General features: G+C 38.3%; 1 protein-coding gene across 1 annotated transcript; it reads right to left on the bottom strand.

Moving 5' to 3' along the window:
* Nucleotides 1–8,697: 8,697 nt before the first annotated feature.
* On the bottom strand, nt 8,698–17,964 carry LOC114547614 (NACHT, LRR and PYD domains-containing protein 12). The gene is made up of 9 exons (XM_028566886.1): nt 17,654–17,964; nt 15,361–16,990; nt 14,633–14,977; nt 13,636–13,803; nt 13,371–13,541; nt 12,987–13,202; nt 11,327–11,500; nt 9,635–9,808; nt 8,698–9,158 (listed from the first exon to the last, which is right to left on the bottom strand). The coding sequence occupies exons 2-9, from the start codon at nt 16,971–16,973 to the stop codon at nt 9,143–9,145; spliced, it is 2,877 nt and encodes a 958-aa protein (XP_028422687.1). The 5' UTR covers nt 16,974–16,990; nt 17,654–17,964; the 3' UTR covers nt 8,698–9,142.
* Between the last annotated feature and the right edge of the window lie 7,545 nt (nt 17,965–25,509).

The raw sequence follows: 25,509 nt of genomic DNA, 5'->3' as shown, positions 1-25,509 counted from the left end.
CTCCAACTCTATGTATTCGACCTCAGAGTGCATCCACTTTAATATTAAGTGTTGGTAACTTTCTAACTATTGATTCCATTAGCAACTCAGCAGATTTTACAGTTTTTTCCAACTGCTTACACACATTTTCAATTTTCAGTCTCCTTTTTTCAAAACTCTACACACAATTCCTAAAACTGTACACACAAAAGGCTAAATGCCTCACATCTCCTTCAAAATGAAACACTGCATTCAAAATACCATAAACACATCTCAAAATGAAGCATTTGCATCAAATGGCAAACACTTTTTTCATAATAATAAAGTTTTGGATATACCATGTACACACTGTTGTTCTAAATCTAAAGTTCTTTTGTCTTTCATAGGCTTATATCTACATTTACAATGTTCTAGAGAGAAAGTCATCTGCTGAGAGGGGTTGAAAAGTGCACTGTAAACTACAATGTAATGTTACAGTAAAACAAAAAATATTGGGCAAAACATTACGTTTGTAAGAATAGTACAGTGTTGTATGAAACAAGAAAAAAGTACAAAGGTATCATTTTTACAATAAAGGTGTGTGTGTGTGTGTGTGTGTGTGTGTGTGTGTGTGTGTGTGTGTGTGTGTGTGTGTGTGTGTGTGTGTGTGTGTGTTTGTGCGAGCTTGTGTGTCGAGGCGGGAGGGGGGGAACTGTATGCACTTTGTGTAAAACAAAGTCTGATTGATTTGTAATGCTGAAATAGTCATTAGATAGTTGCATGCAGTATGGACGCCATTGTAAAGCTACTCAAGATGGACTTCTCTCATTGGTCAGTCCGTGGTTGATCACATGATGAATAAGTGTGGCGCTCATCTCATCAGAGATGGCTCTCATTCTTCCTCTTCTTCCCTCCTCCTCCTTGTTGTTGTCCCCTGTCTCTCCCTCCTCCTCCTCCCCTTGCTCTCTGTCTATTGTTGGCATCCATTGTTCAAAACAGGTAATCTGACCTTTGACCTTTGTATAGGCCTGTACTAAAGCAGTGATTGGTTAGTGTTCAGTTATGACATAATGTGTTTGCAAATGTGAGGAGTGTGTGTGTGCCCTGGTAAATAAGTGTAGCATTTTGATTGGTTGTGTTTAGAAAAGGATAGCAAGTCACTTCCTGTTAGATTTTTGTGTCTTTGTAAGAGAATTGTGTGTAGTGTTTTGAAAAAAGTGTTTTATGCAATTGAAAGCTGAGTGAAAGGCTGAGAAATAGCTTATGGTTTTGGAGATTTGCTGGGTAGTTTTGCACTCTGAGTGAGAGGTTTCAAAAATTGTGTGACATGAAAAGATTTTGTGTGTAAGCAGTTGGAAAAAACTGTAAAACAGTGGCTGGGGTTATATAAACATACCTGAGGTGAAGGAATGATAAACTTTGCAGGTGACCTAAAAAACATAAAGGGATAGACTTCAAAAAGGCAATGAAAGTCAACGTCTAAAATACAACATCCTAAAACAAAACAAAACCGAAAACCAAATGTCTTATTATTTTATAAACTGCCCTACAACACTTTACACATGTAATTGGGGGGATTGCTACTATACCAAAAAAGTATCAGTTTATTATAAGCACTAAATGTAAATGTACTTGACTTCATGTTACTTCATCTGTTACTGTTTTGACTTCTGTTACAAGGGAGAGAACAAATACAACATTAGCTACCCTAAGATGTTTACTGTTTTGACTTAGCAATAGAATTGTCAAAATCTTGATTTATTTGGAGCTGGGTTTGTATGCCATGTCATGTTTGTATGCCATGTCATGTAGATAAAAGTGATAAAAAAAAAGGAATAGTATAATATGTCGAAAAAAGTCATAGTATAGTATGTTAAAAAAGTCATAGTATAGTATGTAGAAAAAAGTGATAAAAAAGACCTAGCATAGCATGTGGAAAAAGTGATAAAGACATAGTATAGTATGTCGAAAAAAGTGATAAAAAAGTAATATAGATAAAAGTGATAAAAAAGTCATAATATACTGTAGTATGTCAAAAAACATCATAGTATGACATATCAAAAAAGGGATAAAAGAAGTCATAGTATAGTATGTTGAAAAAATGATAAAAAAAAGTCATAATATAGTCGCCATGCTATAATATGACTATTGTTGACAGACTATACTATAACTTTTTCAAAATGCTAAACTATGACTTTTTATCACTTTTTTTGACATACTATACTATGACTTCTTTTATCACTTCTTTTGATATGTCATACTATGACTTTTTTCGACATACTATACTAGGACTTTTTTATCACTTTTTTCAACATACAATACTATGACTTTTTTATTACTTTTTCTACATACTATACTATGACTTTTTTTGACATGCTATAATATGACTATTGATGACAGACTATACTATGACTTTTTATTACTTTTTTCGACATGCTATACTATGACTTTTTTCGACATGTTATAGTATGACTTCATCTCTTTTTACGACATACTATACTATGTCTTTTTTATCACTTTTTTCAACATGCTATACTGTCTTTTTTATCACTTTTTTTCTACATACTATAGTACAACTTTTGTATCACCTTTTTCTACATACTATACTATAATGTTTTCAACATACTATACTATGACTTTTTTATAATTCTTTTCAACATACTATACTATGACTTCTTTTATCCCTTTTTTTATATGCCATACTATGACTTTTTTCAACATACTATACTATGACTTTTTTATCACTTTTTTATACATGCTATACTAAGACTTCTTTTATCACTTTTTTATACATATTATACTATGACATTTTTTGAAATGCTATACTATGACTTTTTATCACTTTTTTTGACATACTATACTATGACTGTTTTATCACTTTTATCTACATTACTATACTATATAGAAAAAAGTGATAAAAAAAGTCCTAGTATAGTATGTCGAAAAAAGTTATAGTATGACATTTCAAAAGAAGTGATAAAAGAAGTCATAGTCTAGCATTTTGAAAAAGTCATAGTATAGTATGTCGAAAAAAAAGGTATAGTATAGCATATCAAAAAAAGTGATAAAAGAAGGCTTATTTTGAAAAGAGTGATGAAAAAGTCAAAAAAATTTATGAAAAAGCACTATCAAAAAAAGTGATATTTCATAGTATAACATGTTGAAAAAAGTCATAGTATAGCATGTTGAAAAAGTCAAAGTATTGTATGTTGAAAAAGTCATAGTATAGTATGTAGAAAAAGGTGATACAAAAGTCATAGTATAGTATGTAGAAAAAGGTGATACAAAAGTCATAGTATAGCATGTCAACATGCTATAGCATGTTGAAAAAAGTAATAAAAAAAGTCCTAGTATTGTATGTTGAAAAAAGTCATAGTATGACATCAAAAGAAGTGATAAAAGAAGTCATAGTATAGTATGTCAAAAAAATAGATAAAAGAAGGCTTAGTATAGCATGTTGAAAAAGTCATAGTATAGTATGTTGAAAAAGGTGATACAAAAGTCATAGTATAGTATGTAGAAAAAATGTATAAGAAAAGTAATATTTTTATTATTTTTTTTATCACTTTTATCTATATGACTTTTTAATCACTTTTTTCTATATAGTATAGTAATGTAGATAAAAGTGATAAAAAAGTCATAATATAGTATGTTGAAAAACGTCATAGTATCACTTTTTTATACATGTTATCAAAGGCTTCTTTTATCACTTTTTTCAACATATTATACTATGACATTTTTTGAAATGCTATACTATGACTTTTTATCAATTTTTTCGACATACTATACTATGACTTTTTATCACTTTTATCTACATTACTATACTATATAGAAAAAAGTGATTAAAAAGTCATATAGATAAACGTCATAGTATAGCATGTTGAAAAAAGTGATAAAAAGTCATAGTATACTATTTAAAAAATGTCATAGTATAATATGTTGAAAAAAGTGATAAAAGAAGTCTTAGTATAGTATGTTGAAAAAAATTATTAAAAAAAGTCATAGTATAGTATGTTGAAAAAATTATTAAAAAAAAAGTCATAGTATAGTATGTTGAAAAAATTATAAAAAAGTCATAGCATAGTATGTTGAAAACGTTATAGTATAGTATGTAGAAAAAGGTGATACAAAAGTCATAGTATAGTATGTAGAAAAAAAGTGATAAAAAAGACCTAGTATAGCATGTTGAAAAAAGTGATAAAAAGACATTATTTAAAGTTTTAAATCTGGTATTTTTATAAATAAAAATGTAAAGCTGATGAGTTTCTTTAGGCGGTGTTCCTTCCTGTGTCTGTTTAGCCACGGAGGCTATCACTGCTCATGATGATGTTTGTTGACCTGAATTGAGAATGAAAACTTCTGCTCTTTAAATGTTTGATTCATATTTGTATCGATTTAACCCAAGGGCCACAACTCCTCCCCCAAATTCTCTTGCGACATTACTTTTTTATCACTTTTTTCTACATTACTTTTTTTATCAATTGTTTTCTACATACTATACTGTGACTTTTGTGTCACTTTTTTGTACATACTATGACTTTTCCATCATGCTACACTATGACTTTTTTATAATCTTTTCAACATAATATACTATTACTAATTTTATCCCTTTTTTTGATATGTCATACTGGGACTTTTTTATCACTTTTTTCAACATACTATATTATGTCTTTTTTATCACTTTTTTTCTACATACTATACTATGACTTTTTATCACTTTTTTTGATATGTCATACTATGACGTTTTTCGACATACTATACTACAGTATGTCTTGTGGTGGAAGTTTTCCTATGAAGCAGCAGAGTTAGTGATATTCATGATGAAATCAAAACGAATAACGACCATTTGAGAATTAAACCAAAGTCTGGTCTTTGAGTATTTATTTACCTTTGAAACTGTTTTCTCCATTTGCAAATGTAAATAAATACTCAAAGACCAAACTTTGGTTTAATTCTCAAATGGTCGTTATTCGTTTTGATTTTATCATGAATATCACTAACGCTGCTGCTTCAAGGAAAACTTCCACCACAGTCTTTATCACTTTTTCCACATGCTATGCTAGGTCTTTTTTATCACTTTTTTCCACATACTATACTATGACTTTTGTATTACCTTTTTCTCCAACTATACTAAGACTTCTTTTATCACTTTTTTTGTGATTCTGGAGAAAGTTTGTTAATATTTGAACTCAACACAGTGCTCAACAGCCAGTTCTCTTCTTTTTTTTCAGGTGTGTTTATTAATTTCAAAACAGCAATACAAAAGCAGTTGAAAAAATATATGTATGAAAACAAGTTTCCTATTTTTGCTTACATACACAAAATAAAATAAACAAATCAAAGCAAACCAAAACATAACAACCCCCCACAGTCAGTAATAAGGATTAAATACAAAAATACAGACACATATACAGCATCCAAATTCAGCAAAACATTACAATAGCACCCTAACAGAGTACAAAACAGGACATATTGCCAGGTTTAGGCCAAACTAGTCTTAGTCAGGAATATGTGAGAAACTAGAACTCTCAAAATATGAAAAAAATGGGCCCCATACCTTCCAAAATTGTTGAGAAGAACTCCTAGTAGAAAGTCTAATTTGCTCTAATTGAAGGAAAGGACATCCGCCAACCAGCTTGCATGACAAGGGGGATCTTAATTTCCATTTAGTTAAAATTTAGTTAAAATTCTCTTGCCACAAGGCTCTTATGGGATCCAGTGGATCTGGATGAAGTGAGAGAATTTGATTATAAATATCTGTAATTAACCCTTTCAATGAACAACTAGGTTTGAAAAACCTATCAAGAGGTGACTCGTTGGGCAAATTGGGCAAGTATGGGAAGGTTGTGCGAGCAAAACTACAAACTTGTAGGTATCTAAAAAAGTGATATTTAGGGAGGGATAATTTCTCTGAGAGCTGTTGGAAGGACGCAAAGGTGTTGTTAATGTATAAATCCTGAAATGATACTATGCCTTGATTGGACCAAATTGAAAAAGCATTGTCTACAAGATATGGAGGGAAAGTATGATTAGTGATCCACCACCATCCTCAACACTGGCACTCCCCAGGGCTGTGTTCTCAGTCCGCTCCTCTACTCACTATTCACATATGACTGTTCTCCCATTCATGACTCAAACTCCATTTTGAAATTTGCAGATGACACAGCTGTGGTGGGGCTGGTAACCAACAATGAGGAGACCACCTGCAGGGAGGAGGTCCAATCACTGGTATCATGGTGCAGCAGAAACAACTTAATCCTCAACACAAAGAAAACAAAAGAAATCATAATTGATTTTAGGAAATGTAAATGTAGCGGGTAATTAAAACAGCCCAGAGAATCATTGGTGCACCTCTCCCAATGTGCCTTGAGGACATCTACTCCAATAGGCTGCAGAGAAGAGCAGCAAGCATCAGAGTGGATCCTACACACCCTGGCCATATCCTGTTTGACACTCTACCCTCAGGCAGGCTCGGGGTCATGAGGACAAACCAAGGGCCATAAATGAGCTGCTGAAAGGTTGAAAAATTAATCAAATCTGGACTTGAACCATACTGTTTTTAAATGTACTGGTTTTCTTATTCTTGTTTTAATATTTTTATTTTATTTTTATACTATATATTTATCTATTAACTGTTGCTGACAATGTCACTTTTTATCCTTTATGCTGCTAAGTGAGTGATTGATGTCATCTTAATTTCATTGTGTAGAGATATGCAATGGCAATAAAACTATCTATCTATCTATCTATCTATCTATCTATCTATCTATCTAGTGGCTGGTAAAAAAGAGAGAGTTCTCTGCGCTTCTGCAGACCACAACAATCCGGTGCAACCAAGGCAGGACACAACAGTATAAAATAACAAAAAATTGTCAGTGCAACACAGATGACTCTGACTGAAGATTTAATCTTACATCGAAATGTTAGTCACTGTTATGCATCTTAAGAAATAAAATTATTAAGTAAGAAGATGTGTGTTGCACCGGCAATTTTTTGTTATTTTATATGATAAGTGGCTATTGGAGTTTGGATGGAGAAAGATTTTAAACCAAAACAGCGTTCGAATTGAGCCCAAATTCTAAGAGAAGTTCTCACAAGCACATTCTTACTGTATGGAGAAGTGGAGGATAGTGCTCCTTTTTTACCGTCCCTACATCCATGGCCTTCAGGCCTGCTCCTGCTGTCCCGTGCATGAACATGAGCTGTGGAATAGTGTTGTGTGGCTCGGTCATTTCCCATTTACAGAGCAAGGGCTGTTTATGAACACCGGATTTTCTTTTCAGCGCACACACAGAACGGATATTTGTTAAATTTGATAAAAAAAAGTGTATTTTATTAGAATCGCAGACTCCACCTTTAAGTCAGTATCCTTCTAAAGCTAATCCCTGTATGATGACCATAGACTGTAAAAACAAAAAATAAAGAAGATGGATGGACGACACATTTCCTCTCACTTTACAAAAGTGAAGCCAAAATATTCCGGATACTGCCGCTGCCATTGTAATTTGGGATGGAGCCGCAGTATCAAAGTCCCGGCCATAAAACTGCCCAATGCCCAATCACAGCTGTCAGTTGTTATGTTTCACCCCATTTTTATAGCATCAAATAACTAATAAAAACCAAACTTATCAGAAAAATGAACACTCAACAAACATCAGCATGATCAGATGCATCAACCCCTGTTTGCTGACCTGAGAGGTGAAGCTGGCTGGCACAAGGATTTAAAAGCCCACATTGTCACCAGGCAGCACCTTGTTCAGGGCCTCGTGGTGCATCTCCACAGATTTGACCTGCAGTGGTCACATTTACAGGGGCAAAGGTCATCACCTTGGCAGGTTTTAGGACTACCGTACGGTCCAGTTATCTTGCACAGAGGAAGATCAGCAACTTTATAATCTCGCATTGTCAGACCTATCTCCACAGCGCTGCACAGGAAGGTCTTGCTAGTCCACACAGCATTCCGGGATGGGAGAAAAACGTTCCCTGGTTTATTGGCATTTCTTTAAAACAATCACACAGTCAAGTTTTGATTGAAAAACATTTTTGTTTTACAGGTTTATGTTACGCACATCTACGTTTTGACAATATTCTGCACTATACATATTTTTTTTTTTCTGTCACGTTTAAAAAAAGGATTTTACTCTTTAACAGAAAGGTTAATCTCCTTAGAAATCCTTTCCATAATGTTGTCAGACACTTAGAATATTAATCTGAGTCTGTCAGCGGTAAAAGGAGCACTTTTGTGAACGTACATTTACAAGCTGGACAATTGTCCTGTTAACTTACATTGTAGCTTGTTTCTCCGCTGCCAACTGCAGCAATCTCGCTTAATACTGGACCAATGTCAAAGATTGTTGTTCCCATCAGTCACTTAGACACAAAAACATAGGAACATAGGGTCCAGGTTGAATGATCGGTTTTTACCCTTAAAAATGTGCCAAAATAATTACAAACGTCCAAGAAATCACCAGCCCTTTGCAACATGCCGGTTCCTGGATGCTGTCAAAATGCATGTTAGTTGTTATTGTGTTGCATTGAGAAGTGACCCATATCCTACCTCCTTCAGTGGCCTTGCACTGGTTCACTGTGATGACACAGCTGATCCTGCCTGCTGTGCTGTACTGACAAGAGATGCAGCCATGGTACCTACTACAGTATTTCAACTGTCAAACACATACTGAAATTACAAAGTTTGGCCACTAGAGGGGAGTGCTGCTATAACATAGAAATGAACCAGCGTTGAACAAATACAAGGGAGTTTATTTTGTGGTTACAGAGATTACATCTTATTTCAAATCGTGCATCAGACATGTTTCATGAGCAGACAACAATTATCATACACTTCCTTCACTTTTCTCCAATTATCTTTATTTCAAGTGTTGTGCACTGTAAGATAAAGACACACAGTTAAAAACTACGGCACTGTATAAAAAACTAATTATTCATACAAAGTAGCATCACAAAAATATCTTGAATTGCTGACAGACTTTTGCTTTAAAATACATTTTGGGTATATCACATCATTTCTAAAAATATTCAGAGTAGATACGGTAAATCATCTGATGTTGTAGCTACAATATGCACTGAAATGCAAGGCCATTGAGTCAGTGGTGTAAGTATGGTCTAACAAATGGGAGCCCGTTTGAGGAGCTTGTGTCCTTGTGTCTGTTTTCTGTCTGTCTTCTCAATCTGTTGAGACACTGAAAAGAAAAAAAAGGGCACATGAATACTTCTGGGATTAAGTCTGAAAAGTGAGTGAAGCCGCCTACACACAAACTGTGGTAAAACCACTCTGAGCTGGCTGTGCCATTGTTTTCCAATGGGGAGAGCGGGGAAGACACCTCGGAGGAAGCACTACGCTAGGCGTCGCGCACCGCTCAGAAGTCCACATTACTTTTTGTGTTGCCGCTGACCTTTCAAGGAGCAATCAATTACAGAAGCAACAACGACGTATACCTGCGCTGTGTCCTACCTCGCGGTTTACCGCGGGTCATGTGTAGCCAGCTTCACACTTCATTTGCACTCAGAACTGTACTAGTTATTTAAGACTTGATAGGAAAAATTTACATATATAAAGAATACATATTAAACATTTTACCGCTTTATAATGACTAGGGTAAAGGAAAGTGAGAAAGGAAGGCCCACAGTTTTTTATATCATCATTAGCAGTACTCACTCTATTGTGTGTAAGGCATATTTCTTGTTCTTTGTTAGTTCCATAAGCACTCGGATTCCTGAGTCTTCCAGATTGTTGCCCATCAGATGCAGCTCTTCCAGATGTTGGGGGTTTGACTTCAGGGCATTGGTCAGGAACTGAATGCTCCTAGAGCTCAGGCAACAGGACCTCAGTCTGGAAGGAAACACAGGTACTTGAGATTGGACCAGAAACCAGCTCCCTGTATGTACCGCTACAGCACGTACACAACTGGAGATATCCTAAAGGCTCTGACACACCAACCCAGCGGGCGACCGTCGGCAGAAAAGACAGTTGGACTGATCAGTCCAAGTGTCCATGCAGAGGCCTACGGTCCACAGCCCTGACTCAGCTTAGCCTCTTCCACATACAGCTTGTTTTGAATGCTCGGAATAAAACCCTTCAGTTGCCACTAGGGGTGTGACGAGACACTTAGCTCACGAGACGAGACATGAGATTGGGTTCATGCGAAGGAGACTAGACAAGACTGGAGAGAGGGAGACAGAGAGAGAGAGAGAGAGAGAGAGAGAGAGAGAGAGAGAGAGAGAGAGAGAGAGAGAGAGAGAGAGGCCTTATTTTGACTGGTAATGTTTATTTTTCACCGGACCGGAAATATAACAAACCAAGAAGACAGAGAAGAAAAATAAAAGAGAAAAGAGTTTTACATAAACGTTTGCATCATGCACTAAGTGCAAAATCATCACTGTCGGAAAGTGGTGCCGGAGGAGATTGGCTCGCGGTAGCAGATGAAGTATATTGCAGATTCACCGCTAGGCCTAGCTAGCTAACGTTAGCTCAGTGTTGGTCTTTTGTGGTAGATGCTGGATGGCACCTGACGCCCGTGTCAACCTGAGCATACTGCCCATGCATCAACACTTGGGCTTCCCGTCCATCATTGCAGCTGAATACCGTAACGGAGTATAGCGGCACCTTCTAGCGCAAGAAATCGGCAATTAGGCTTCTAAACCAAAAACTACACAACCGAGCATATTCCAGCAGGAATGTGATCCGAAATTGGGAAGAACCGAGAGTTTACGTTAACTTTAAACACTGCAGTAACGTTGTGTGGGGTTGAAGCCCAAGTGTTGACGCGTCTCTGGAGCAAATCAGTCAGATGCCAGGAAAGAAAACAAAGCGCCTCGCGCAGTGCTACTAACAAGCTAAGGACAGCATGTCGCCTCAGAATGGGCAAGTGTCTAAAGGTCTAGCCAGCAAGGCCAACAAGGCAGAAGGAAATGGTGCTGAGGGTATGTGAACGGAAACATCCAACATGCTGACGCGTATATGACGGCATCAACCGGAAATAACAGACAAATTCCTATTCCGCTGTTTTCAAGCAGCCTTTAGACGCAAAAGCAGAAAGGAGCAATTGGCATTTACATTGTCATTATATTACATAACATATTATCTTATCATATATAACATAATTATTATATTATATCCGTTATATAGCCATTGAATTGTATTCTAAGTATTAAAAAGGTCTTAAAAAGCCTTCAATTTAACTGGGAGAACACTGGGGGTTCCCTGAAAAAGTAACTCCTACTTTGAATAGCAGCACTTATTGCATAGCTTTGAGTTAGCTGGACCCATGTTTTGACTGACAATAAATTAGTGAATTTGTATTCATTGGAATTTCCTAGGAGCTAGATGAACAAATGAAGAAAGACTTACGACAATTTCTCAAGTTTACTTTGAGGGCTTCTGAGTCCCAAAGAGAGTTTCTTCACTCCCTTATCTTGCAGGTTATTGCCAGACAGGTCCAGCTCCCTGATGACGTAGCCCTGTGATGCAAATCCCGATGCAAGCTCTGCACAACAGCCATCAGTCAGCCTGCAGTGACTCAAGCTGAAATGGAACAAAAATCACGTTATAGCATGTCGTTCTTCTAAAGCTGCAGTTCAGACCAAAGATTTGCAAAGAGACGAGACCGGTTTTAGAACGTTGCATGGAAAAGTTTCAACGGTCTGAACTGTCAAGTCGCCAGTGGCTGGTTTTAAAACGTAAAGCCCAGCCCAGACCCAGAAGATTTGCGACGAGACAAGTTGAAACTTGTAACTACATGCAACGCACCGGTCTGCAGCGTTCGGACACCTTCCAGTTCACACCAACGCGACACGAGGCTTTTAGTAGCTGGATACATCATTTGTTGCGTCTAAATATGAACGTGGATAACGCTAGTGATACTAAGTAGTGCTTGCTACGGTTGCATTTCTAGTGATGAATCGGCGAAAACACGTTTCATTTCTCTGAGTCACGGCTTTGTCCTAGACGCTCCCTCTCTTCAGTCATTCTCCACTTCGCTCGACCGTACGTGCTTGTGGGCATCTCCGTTAACAGTTTGTAACAGAAATAAAACGGATTATGGATAATTTTATTGTAACTGACTTGAGAAGATGACTTCGCTATTGGAACAGGTGACATCCCGGTCGTTCTAAAACGAAAACGCAGCAACACCATCAGCTGGTTTGAGTCGAGCTGAGACGGGCCGATTCAGACCGCTGAAACCTTTCTCTGCGACCTTCTAAAAGCGGTCTCGTCGCAAATCTTTGGTCTGAACTGGTCTACCTGTTTCAACAGCCAAACGCAAAGTAAGCTGGTCAAGTCAGCTACAAACTCAACTGGTTGAGATGGCAAAGGTCTGCAAGTCGTTGCAGACCTGCGCGTTGCAAGTAGTTGCAAGTTTCGACTTGGTTCTTTGTTCTGAACTTGGCTTAACATAACATTTGTTTAAAGGAACACGCCGACTTATTGGGAATTTAGCTTATTCACCGTAACCCCCAGAGTTAGTCAATACATACCCTTCTCATCTCCGTGCGTGCTGTAATGCTGTCAAAATAACACCAACATGTTCCTATTTACATGTTGTGATTTATAGAGTCACAGCGTGTACAAAAAACAACGTAACATGAGACACAGCCGTCTTCTAACAGTAAACAAACCGGGAACTATATTCTCAGAAGGCGAAGCTCTGCTACTTCCGCGGAGTGATATGCTCGCAGCAAGCCTGTCTGAGAATATAGTTCCCGGTTTGTTTACTGTTAGAAGACGGCTGTGTCTCATGTTACGTTGTTTTTTGTACACGCTGTGACTCTACAAATCACAACATGGAAATAGGAACATGTTGGAGTTATTTTGTCACTTGTGTCACAATTCGGAGCAGTAGGATTACTGGAACCATTCACCTGCATTTTCTGTGATGAGCTGCTGCTGCTGAGGCCATCAGACAGCGTTACAGCACGCACGGAGATGAGAAGGGTATGTATGGACTTATCTAACTCTGGGGCTACGGCGTCTTCCTTTAATGAAGAATAACAGTTGGAAAATGATTTACTTGAGAGTTTTCAGATTGAGGTACGGATTCTTCAGGCCAGCTGAAATGGCTTTGATTCCTTCGTCTCTCAGGCAGTTCATGCTGAGGTCAAGCTCTTTCAGCTCCACTGCATGCAATTCTCTTTTGGCCATCGGCACCCCGTAGAGCTGGGAGACGCAACACAGGACCTTTGCCAACTTACAGCAACCCGTACCAGTGATTCCACATCTTGAAACACTGACAGGAAATAAGAAGAAATGTATTTAATCAATGGTTTAGGAACATTAAAGTTATTGGTACATGAGCATTTTCTGCTGAACACTGTGGAAAAGAATAAAATGATTCTATCACCAGTCTACTGACTGAAATAATCAAAAGAGAAATGTAATAGTAAGGCATCCTTACTTGAGTTTTTCCAGACTACACCATGCATACATGCCTTCGCAGATGAGCCCGAAACCTTCATCTTTCAAGTCGTTGTTGCTCAAATTGAGTTCTACCAGAGTGCTGGTTTCAACTTTCAGAGCTTCTCCGATACTTCTACAGCTTAACGCAGTGAGGCCACAGTGGTACATCCTGCCAAAGAGATACAAAGTGGTTCTGTTATTGATATCTACTTATTTATTTATGTTAGGCAGAGCTGAATGCATTTATACAAAGTTGTACTCACTCTAGCTTCGTTAGCTGCGATATATCACATTTTTGAAAGAGCTCAATGGCCCCTTCGTCTCCGACCATGTTGATGCTCAGGTCCAACACTTTCAGGTGGCCAGTGTTCTTCTGCAGAGCCGAGGCCAGACAAGAGCAGCCCTTTTGCTCAATGTTGCACTGTGATAATCTATGAAAAAAATGACAGAACAGAACAGAAATGCTGAAATGCTAAATGTTCACAATTGAAAAAGGAAAAGCTACATGTCTATAATCAACACATTTAGTTTGAGTTGCATTATTTTTTCAATGTTAAAATTTGAGCAGACTTTGTTTATTGCCCAACACCGTGATTCTTTTGAAATAAACTTTTTCTTTGACAAATGGTCATATCTGTGTAATTGCATGTGCATATAAACATGCAACGCTGTCAAAATAAGGAACATTCTTCATTTTCAATGTTTTCATAACAAATTCATATTAAAAAGCCCCTATTTTGCTTTTTTTCCAGTCTTTCAGTGTTTTAGATTTGTTTGTGTATATATAATCAACATCAAGCCCAGCCCTATATGAAATAGATGTATAAAGCACAAAAAAGCTAATGGAGCTTTCTCTCCCACAGACTGAAACGCCTCACCCACCTTCCTGTTATAATTCCTCAACGAGTGATGTCAGCAATTGAAAATGTCAGCCTAGTTTTTCATATGTGCTGCCCATTGGTGCTGCCTGAGCAAGCATAGTCTGCCCAGTGGTTTGTTTGATTTGGTTGGCCAATCACAACAGAGTGGGCCAGCTAACCAATCAGAGCAGACTGGGCTTTTGAAGAAGGCGGGCAAAGACTGTTTCAGGAGCTGCAGCAATGGGCAGTATGAGTACAATAATATGTTCTTTGAACATCAAAGCATGTAAACCTATTCTAGTAGACCATCAAGAGTACAAATAGGATGCTGAAAATGAGTATAATAGGGGCTCTTTAAGAGAAAGGAGAGGACATGTTAGATGTATTTCCCAACACTTACTTTAGTGTTTCTAACTGGCATTTAGGAGATCTCAAACCATTGGCAAGATGTCTCAGTCCGTCATCTCCTATTTCATTCATGCTGAGATCCAACTCTTGCAGTTTCTGGGACTGCCTCAGGGCAGGGGACAGGTATTCACAGGCCAGCCACGTCACTCCACAGCCTTGCAATCTGATTGTTTTCAGTCTGCAGTTTTGATCACTCAGCCCCTCTACAAGTTTCCTGACTCCATCGTCACTGATGCTGTTGTATCCCAGGTCCAGCTCTCTCAGGTATGACTCTCTTGTGCTCAGGACTGCTGCTAAGGCTGGACAACACTTATCGGTCAGGTTGGAGAACCGCAGCCTGCAAGGAGATGGGACTTAAAAAACTTTGGGAGAAAACCAGCCTTATCCTTTAATAACAATACCCAACACAAATTATAGCATACAACAGCAACTTTGTTTTCACCTCTCTATTACTGGCTTGTCCCTGGACAACAGTGCACTCCATAAGAATATGAACACTGCAAATATTTATTTTGTATTGGCACTGTCTTCTAGCATATATGAGGATATATAACAATGACTATGAAGTCACTTTGATTAATTAATTAATAATCTATTTGGTGGGATGCCCTACCAACAAGGTAAATAACCTTTTTGTAAGCTGCCGAACCGAAAGACTGAGCTTTTAGTAATGTATGAATATGAATGATAAGCGGCTGAATCCAATGAGTACAAACTTACATGGCTTTCCTGGATTTCAAAATAGCTGGCAGGTGCCTGAGGAGTCTTTCATCAGATCTCTTGGAAACTTGCATCTCAAAACAATCTCTCATCCCTTCAAAATTGCTGGTCCTTTGCCTCACAAATTCCCAGTGCATTGGGTAGAAATCACGGATTGGAGAGGAGCCGAACTTCAGAAAGAACTTGACTTCTTTCAGTAAAGCCTGGTTGTCGTATTCCCTCAGACAGTGGAACAAACCCACAGCTGTGTACGACAAAATGTTCTCCAGGATCTTCTTCTTGGTGTAGTCAAACAGTGGATCGGTGGGCTCCAACGTGCCACGCTCCTTAATGAGGCCAAAGAGGAAGCGAAGGAAGACATCGGATTGTCCCTCATCACTCTGGAGCGCCTGGTCCACCAGATACCGACAACGAACAGACTGGAGAGAACCTGCTTCAATCTCGTCCAATTCAGCAGACGCAGCCAAGAACTCCTGAATGCTTAAGTGGCCAAAGCGAAACACTGTGGTGTTATGCAGCCCCTTCTCTTCTCTCAACACAAGTGGACACTCTTTGGAGAAAGTTGACGCCTCCTCAACACTTATGTCACTTTCTGAAAGATCATGCTCATATATAACACTACCCTCTCCCATCCGAGGGAGTGCCAGCTTTTTCAGCTTGGCAACAATGTCTGAGTTTGATGCTTTGACCAGATTTGTGTAAATCTGGGTTAAATTCAGGGGATTGATTTTCAACCCATCATCTGATTTGAGATGACTCTTCAACACATTTGCCATGATGGTGCAGATTGGAGGTATCTCGCAAAGGAAGTCCAGGCTCCTTGATATTTTCACATGGTCGATGGCTTTGTTGGACAGATCCTTGTTACCGATAACTGTCCTGAAGTGCTGCTCCTTCTGTTCATCACTGAACCCTTGAACTTCGGTCTCCTTAAGCAAAAAGCTTTCAGGGATTTTGGTTGCCGCTGCAAATCGGGTCGTTATCCATATGTGAGCGCTGGGAAGTAAATTCCCCCTGATCAGATTGGTCACTAGAGTATCCACTGTGGATACCTCAGAAACATCCCTAACAGTTGGACAGCTGAAGTTTAGCGGGAGATGATACTCATCCAGTCCGTCAAGCACAAACCACACCTTGTTTTCATTTAGGCTGGAAACATTGAGCTTGTTCAATTCGGGGTAAAACGTCTGGAGAAGTTCAATTAGGCTCATTTCGAGTTTAAGCAAGTTCAACTCCCAGAACGTGAGAGGAAATAGAAGCTTGATGTTGTAGTACCCTTTCCCCTCGGCCCACTCAAGAGCACAACTCTGCACTGTTGTGGTTTTTCCAACTCCAGACACTCCCAAAGTGAGGACTGTTCTCTGGCTGCTGTGATGTTTGCAGTCGCATGATAAAATATCTGCGAGTGGGACAGTTTTAAAAAAAAGCCAAGTATGAAGGTCAGATTTGTCAACATATCTAAACTCATGCTGGTACAAATTAGATAATGTGTTGTCATTCTTGAGCTCCCGAAAGCAAAGTCTTGAAGGAAGTAATGAGTTTTCAGAGTATGCGCCGTTCAGTTTCAGATATTTGTTCTTCAGCGTAGTTTTCAGGACTTTTTGGAGATCCATCACAGAGGCAGTAGTTCCTGAAAAGATGGAAAGATGGTGAGTGTAAAAAAACAAAAGCCATAACTTAATGTTCAGCTACACACAGGGTAGAGCCAGGTGTTGAAAACAATTGGGCATTAGACCCATTTACACTATTTTCAAGCCATTTGATAAGAGAATGTCTACAAATCTGTATATAATTTGGGAAAACATGATAGTTGCCAAGAAACAAACCATCCTGTAGAGCCTACATCCTATTTTGTATCTAATTGTTCTTTAACGGTCCTTTATCATTCTGAAACCAGAACACAACAAATGACCTAAAGAGAGGCAAACATGTACTATTTTTAGGTTGCATAACATGTAGTGTAGGATAGGTTGTAGCTAGACCTATAGCCTTGTAGGTTATAATGTATAAAAATCACACAATTTAATTTAAAATAATAATAACGTTTGCTCTAATAAACTTACAAATAGATAGTGTCATGTAGTGATACGTTACGGCCTTTCCTGATAACTGCTTGTAGCTAATCTAGGACTCAACTTGCTTAGAGTAGTAGTAGAGTAGACTTTAAAGTTCAACCAGTTTAGCTAACACCGATAACGTTAGCCAGTTGAGTGTTAACGTTAGTGTTGTAACGTTAACGTTAGCTGCTGATGGAGTTGCGATGTATTTATTAATGTAACATAACGCTACTTACCAAGACAAACGAGTACATCGCATCACCCCTCCTGTAAGGCAAAAAACGGAGACGAGACAGTAGCGTTAATGTGTGAAAAAGTCGGGGGGGTGGGGGAAATCACAGAAGAATCCGTGTAACACTTTAAATACACGAAAGTGGCGCCTGACTCCCTGTCCTGAAACTTTTTTCCCCGACGGTACCCGACGGGCCTGGCCGGGTTCGGACAGATATTTAGAAATTATGGTCGGGTTCGGTCACATCAGAGCGATAAGGCATTTGTTGTAAAATGGTGCTGCGGCTCCTTTAAGAGAGCTCAGTGTGTGCGTGTGTGTGTTGAAAGTGGGCAGAAGAGAGATAGAGAAAGAGGAAGCAGGCGTGTAGATGCGACCGGAGCGCGATATTACGAATCCCACTATGGCCACGCCAAGACCCGCCCTTCAATAGCGTTCACACACTACTATTGGCCAGGCGTCCATGCTTACATGTACAGGTCCTATCCCCTGACCAATCCCCTAACCCTAACCTTAACCACTCGAGGTGAAATGCCTAAACCCAACCAATCAAGCTGCTTCGTAGGGCGGGTCTTGGCGTGGCCATAGTGGGATTCGTAATTTTGCGACCGGAGCAGAGTTGGTGGAATAAATTTAAATTTTGTATACAATGTGTGCGGTGTCCGAAATAAACCCCAGACTGAAAGCCAAGCTCATTCATTTGTTCACCAGAAACAGGATTTTAACCCCGACGCCATCTAAGAAGTGTTGGGACTGTACAGACTGGGATGTTTTCAGAACTGCTAACAACAGTCTGGATGAGTAAACAGAGGATGTGACGTCACACATCAGCTTCTGGAAAGACCATGCACGCCCTTTATTTTATTTTTTTGTATGACGTGTGATGCCGAATTGTTCAAACACTGTACAACATGTTTGTAAAGTTTTGCTAATAAAAAAAAATAATACGTACCATCATGCACCACGGTGAGGTATAATCATAGACTGTATATTATTATCATTATTATTAATATTAACAGTCTATGGGTATAACCAGTGTTGGAAGAAGTACTCAGATCCTTTACTTAAGTAAAAGTACTTTAAACTGTAAAAAAGTCCTTCATTGAAAATGTTACTTAAGTAAAAGTATGTAAGTATCATCAGGAAAATGTACTTAAAGTATTAAAAGTAAAAGTACTCAATGCAGAGAAACCCTCACATTTTAGAAACTGGAAACCATCCAAAGAGTGCTGTCAATCAGCTAAGTGTTTAATGGTCTAATCATTTCAGTTGGACTTGTAGGCCGTTATATTGTTTGGTAGTTTAATTTATGATAAAACATTGTATTTTATAAGCTACATGTGTTTTGTGTGAATAAATCGAAATGTTTATATTTAACACTTAACACAGCTGTAACAGATGAATGTAGTGGAGTAAAAAGTCCAATATTTGTCTCTGAAATGTGGCGGAGTAGAAGTAGAAAGTGGCATGAAAACAAAAAGACTCCAGTAAAGTACAAGTACCTCAACATTTGTACTTAAGTACAGAGTAAATGTACTTAGTTACATTCCACCACTGGGTATGACGATGATAAGCCCTGGTTCACAGCTAAACGGCTAAAGGCTGATTTATGCTTCTGCGTCGAATCAGTGGCGTACCCCCGCAGACCCCTCTGCGTCGCCGCAAACCCCCATCTACGGTCTCGAGGAAAAGAAAAACATAAACAAAAATAAAAACAGAAATCACACCTTGCCTAGTCACTAGTCTCTAATTCTTGTGATGCTGAGGTCATTAGGTCTGATACCTGTGTAGTATAGTAGATGATATAGCTTTGTTAATCCTTGCTGTAGAGAGCTCAAGCAGAACTATGTCCAGACAAATACGCCAACCACTGTTTTATACAAAGCGAGTGGGGGTTGCTGAAAAACAATTTGATGTTTAAAGGAGCAAAAGTCAGACTTCCGGTGGTAATCCAAAGCGTATGGCCGCATAATCCCGCACTCCCGTTCGGTCGGAGTTTATTCCCCAATTTGAATATAAGTAAGATTTAATTTTTTAATAATCAGTGATGGAAGGGAAAAGTACAGGAAAGGCAAGGGAAAGCAGTCTGGGAAAAGTGAGAAGGGTGAGAAAATAACGACTGAGGGCGTCATGGCCGACGAACAAGGAGAGAGTGATGGCGCGCATGGACAAAATGCTAAATTAACAGTGGTGGATAATATGGAAGTTAACATCGCCGCCATCCGCACAGATATAAAGATGATGACAACAGAGATGAAGACTGAGCTGAGTAACTTTCGAGATAGAATCAGAGACGACATGAAAAAGGAGCTAGCGAACATTCGAGAGGAAATTCACCAGAAGCTTTAACGAGGTTGCAACCGATCTAAAAACGACTACTGGCAGAGTGAGTGAGGCCGAGGCTCGGATAGCCGAAGCTGAAGAGTGGTCCGTGGACTTTAGAGAGGCACTGAGCCAGTCGCTAGAAGCTCAGGAAAGTTTGCAGTTAAAGCTAACAGATTTGGAAGCACGCTCAAGACGTAACAATGTTCGCATTTACGGGATTCCGGAGGGAATTGAGGGAAACAATATCTCCCAATTCATAGAGAACTTTATTAGAAAAGAGCTGGAACCCCTTGCTGATGTTGACCTTGGAATACAACGATGCCACAGAGCGCTCGGTCCCAAACCGCCAAGAGAAGCGCAAGCCAGATCGGTGATTGTCTACTTCCAGCAGTTTAAAATTAAAGAGATGGTCCTGCATTCTGCGTGGAAGAAAAAGGAGATTTACCACAGTGACAGGAGGATCTACTTTGATCATGACTACCCTGCGGAAACGCTAGCAAAAAGGAAGGCGTATATGCAGATCAGGAGGGTTCTTAGAGAAAAAGGAATAAGGTTTCAAACACCACCGCCAGCAAAACTGCGAGTCTTTTTTGACAGTGGGCCGATTACTTATGGAAACGCAGCAGAGGCAGCAGAGGACCTGAAGAAGAAGGGACTCCCGATTGAGTGGGAGAAAACTGCTGAGGCTGAGGCTGCGGAAAAAACACGGAACGTCACCTGGCAGCGATCAACGCGCGCGAACATGGCAAATCGGCAGACCCGCCAGGAACGGATCAAGGAGAAGCTACGGAGTTTTCACCGTCCAAGATAAATCTAACGTTAGAGCCATTATGTAATGGATTCGGGCGTCAACAGACCGTTAAGTGACTGCATTATGAGTGTAAAAAATATCGAGCAAACGAGGCAGTTGTCTGGTTATGGACACTAATACTTTAATGAAATTAGCACCAAGGGACAAGGTTTAATGCCCTCAATGTGGGAGTAAAGACTATAGATTAAGTTACCTTTAGTCATTTAAGTTGTTCGTAGCATCTCCACTCTTTATTTTCTTTATTCGTTATATTTTTTGTATTGAAAATATCTTCTTGATGTTTAAATACCCAATTTAACTGATTAGAATCACCCTTAGCCTTTAATGAGAATATACAGTACAAGCCAAAAGTTTGGACACACCTTCTCATTCAATGTGTTTCTTTATTTTCTTGACTATTTACATTGTAGATTCTCACTGAAGGCATCACAACTATGAATGAACACATATGGAATTATGTACTTAACAAAAAAGTGTGAAATAACTGAAAACATGTCTTATATTTTAGATTCTTCAAAGTAGCCACCCTTTGCTTTTTTTGATAACTCTGCAAACCCTTGGTGTTCTCTCAATGAGCTTCATGAGATAGTCACCTGAAATGGTTTTACCTTCACAGGTGTGCTTTGTCAGGGTTCATTAGTGGAATTTATTCCCTTATTAATAAAAAAGCAAAGGGTGGCTACTTTGAAGAATCTAAAATATAAGACATGTTTTCAGTTATTTCACACTTTCTTGTTAAGTACATAATTCCATATGTGTTCATTCATAGTTTTGATGCCTTCAGTGAGAATCTACAATGTAAATAGTCATGAAAATAAAAAAGGAACCGCATTGTAGCTGACCGACAAGTACGGGTTATACATCTGTTTTTGATTTTCCTAAGTGCATACAGTACATCCTTGAGTGTACTATAGGTCGCACTAAGGGGGGCCCTGGTGAGTAGCTGCTGGACTTTTCCCCCACATTACGAAGTGGTTATTACTTCACAATGGAGGTCTACCTGTGTTTTTTGATTTGTTGCCCTATTTTTTGTTGCTTTGATGTTCTGATCTTGTTATACAGTTCTAATATAGTTCAGGTTTGGTCACCAATAATGTGGTTTACAAATAATGTCTTACTGTGGTTTAAATGCAATGTCAGGAATATAGGGTGATTTCCCTTAACGTAAATGGTTTACACAATCCAATTAAGAGAAGCAAGGCTATTGCAAAGATGAAAAAGGAAAAGTTACATATCATGTTTTGGCAGGAGACTCATTTCAACAGTGCAAAACATGAAAAATTAAAAAAAACTAGGGTTTAAGAACGTATTTTACTCGTCCTATAAGAAAGGAAAAAGAAGAGGGGTAGCAATACTAATTTCTAATAGTGTAAATGTTCAAGTGGTCTCTGATAAAGAGGGTCGTTATGTTTTAGTTAAGGGATTTCTAGATCGAAAAGAAGTTACACTAGTTAACGTGTATATAGCCCCTGAGCAGGACAATTCCTGTATTAAAGACATTTTTCAGTTGATTGCTTCTGAGTCCTCCAGGGTTTTAATATGTGGAAGAGACTGGAATACTCAAATACAGCCTAAACTCGATTCTTCTAATGCACTAAAGAGGTTAACTTCTAGAGCTAGAATAACAAAAAAACTTTTGATGGAGTTGGGCCTGATTGATGTGTGGAGGGATCTCCACCCAACAGACAAACAATTCACGTTCTACTCTGCAAGTCAAGATGTTTACTCAAGAATTGATTATTTTTTAATTTTTAAATCGGACAGGCACAGAATTATAGACTGTAAGATAGGAGTAAGAGATATTTCTGATCACTCAGCTGTCTACTTGACCCTGCATTTAGATAATAAAAAGAAGGATATGTTGTGGCGACTTAATACAAGCATTTTGAATGATAGTACATGTAAGGAATATGTCCAAAAAGAACTGGGGGATTATATGGATAACAACGATAACGGGGAAGTATCACGAGTGTCCTGTGGGATGCCTTAAAATCAGTGATGAGGGGAAAACTCATAGCTCTCACATCGCATAGAAAAAAGGAAAGAAGTAAAAGGCTGCTTGAACTACAAGAAAATCTGAACCTCTTAGAGAGAGAACATGTTGAGAAGAAGAAATCATATATATTAAATCAAATAAACGATGTTAAAAAGGAAATAAATACATTTTATGAGGGAGAACTAGAGAAAAAAAGCTAAATTCACTAGACAGAGATATGAAAATGGCCCTAAGGCTTTGAAGCTGTTGGCATGGAGGTTAAGGAAGCAACAGATGGAGAATACAATATATGAAATTAGGGATCCCAAAACCAAAAAGATTTACCATAAGCAGGAAAATATTCATAATATCTTTGAAAATTACTATAAAAATCTATACAAGGAACCAAGTACAACCAAATCACAGGAAATACATTTATTTTTAGAATCACTTGACTTACCTTCCATAGGTGAAGTACAAAATAAAGCCCTAATGGCAGAGATCACAAAGGAAGAAATAGTGAAAGCAATTTCTAGATTAAAAGTTAATAAAGCACCAGGAACAGATGGCTTTCCAACCGAGTGGTATAAGGTTTTTAAAGATCCATTAGTTCCTATACTTTTTGATTGCTTTAACTATACACTTAAAGGAGGTGAACCACCAAGAACATGGAGTGAGGCAATAATTTCAGTTATTCCCAAAGAGGGTAAAGACAAAAAGGAGTGTAGTGCATTTAGGCCTATTTCTGTATTAAACATGGATTATAAATTATATGCATCGATATTAGCTAAAAGATTGGAAGATATAATACCAGAATTAGTGGATCCAGACCAGACAGGATTTGTACGTGACAGACAGACACAAGATAATATTAGGCGGGTGCTGCATGTAATTGATCATGTCACTAAAGAAAACATCAGATCAGTATTAATTAGCTTAGACGCCGAGAAGGCACTTGACTCGGTTCGCTGGGAGATCACTGCTTTAACATGCTGCTGTAACCCAGAGTATACAGCAAAGTGGAAGGACTTGGAGATCTCGCAGCTGACTGTACCATTGCAATCAGTGCTGGGTAGCAAACCTTTATATGAACAGTATTCTAAAAGTTTAAATCAATGGACTAAGGTTCCTGTTAGAATCTGGTTTAAAGAATGCAAATCTCCGTTACTTGAAAGACAATCTAGACTATTAAAATGGATTGCCTTCGATCCTGACTTTAAACCAGCAAGGGCTGATGGGAGGTTTCAGCTCTGGTATAGACTTGGCATCACCTCTTTTAGTTCAATCTCATCAAAGGGAGAATTGGATAGCTTTCAGGAGATTTCTGATAAATATGGTTTGGGAAAACTTTATTTTTTTAGGTACTTACAAACTAGGATTTATTTTAATAAAGAGATACGATACATGGATAAGCATGATACTAATTTAATTGATCTATTTATCGACATGTATAAAAATAAAGATAATAGGAAACTTGTCTCAAAACTATATCTAGCCGTTCAATCCATAAAGAAACAATCAACAAATAAGGTTAGATTAAAATGGGAAAAAGAATCTGGTCTAGGTATTTCAGAGGAAGACTGGCTGAATATTTGCTCGGTACAGGCGACTTCTACCAGCTGGCGGAACCTTATTAGATACTTTGTAACCCCCAAGTTAAAATCTATTCAGTCCTGCGAGAAGGGAAGTGGTCTATGTTGGAGGAAATGTGGGGAACAGTTGGCAGACCATTTTCATGTATTCTGGAGCTGCCCAGCCATTCAGTCATATTGGCAGGAGGTAATACAAGTAATACATTTTATTTTCGGTGATGGAATTGACTGCTCATTTTCTACAATTTACCTGGGCAACTTAGCAGCTCATTTGATGATGAAAGACAAGTACCTTTTAAAGATATTATTAGCAACCAGCAAGAAAGCTGTAACACGAAAGTGGCTACAATTTGAACCCCCAACAAAGGCTGAATGGCTGGACATTATGATCAGTGTCCAAGAGATGGAGAGGATGACTTTCGCTTTAAACCTACAGATGGATAAGTATTTGCAGTATTGGAAAAATGGATTGTGTTTACGACTTCATGACATGTTTATTGGCCAATGTATCATCTGACATATACATTTCCATCAATTTTGTTTTATGTAATAATGTATAAGTGACCAAACGTTTGTTCTGTTTTGTTTAGATGTGATTGTATGTTGTTATGGCTGTTTTGTTTTTGTTGTTGGTTTTGTTAATTTTCAAAAGGAAAAAGAATAAAAATAAAGTTTAAAATAAAAAAAAAAAAAAAATAAAGGAGCAAAAGTCACCCATTGAAATGCAATAATAATCCCTTCTGTTTGGCTCTCTCAAATTATTAATTGACTTGACTTTTTTCTTTTTACTTTTTGGATTTCTTTTTCTTAACCTTTTTTTTTCTTCTATGTGTGTGCCTGTGTGTAAAAATTGTGTAAGTTGAGTTTTGGTTGACCCCAGAGTGTGGATCAACACATGGTCATACAGTATACATTTTCAGATATTTCTGTTTGCCTTTTTCTCTTGCTGGTATTACCTGATGGTCCATCTAACATAGATATATAATACTTCAGCCTTCATGTTCAGCGGTACTGGCCCTGCAGTTTGGTCCTGTGGTGCCCGAAGCCATTCGACTCTGCAGAATGTGCTTTTGAAATGTATCGATCTGAACAGAGGAACTCTCACTTCCAAAAGAGGCAGTAGCTTTCTATTTATGCATTTGACTCTCACATCGTCGGGA

The sequence above is a fragment of the Perca flavescens genome, chromosome 2 (genome assembly GCF_004354835.1).
Source record: "Perca flavescens isolate YP-PL-M2 chromosome 2, PFLA_1.0, whole genome shotgun sequence".
NCBI classification, from domain to species: Eukaryota; Metazoa; Chordata; class Actinopteri; order Perciformes; family Percidae; genus Perca; species Perca flavescens.
Note: the sequence above shows the minus strand (reverse complement) of the source record. Positions and strands in the feature narration are given on the sequence as shown.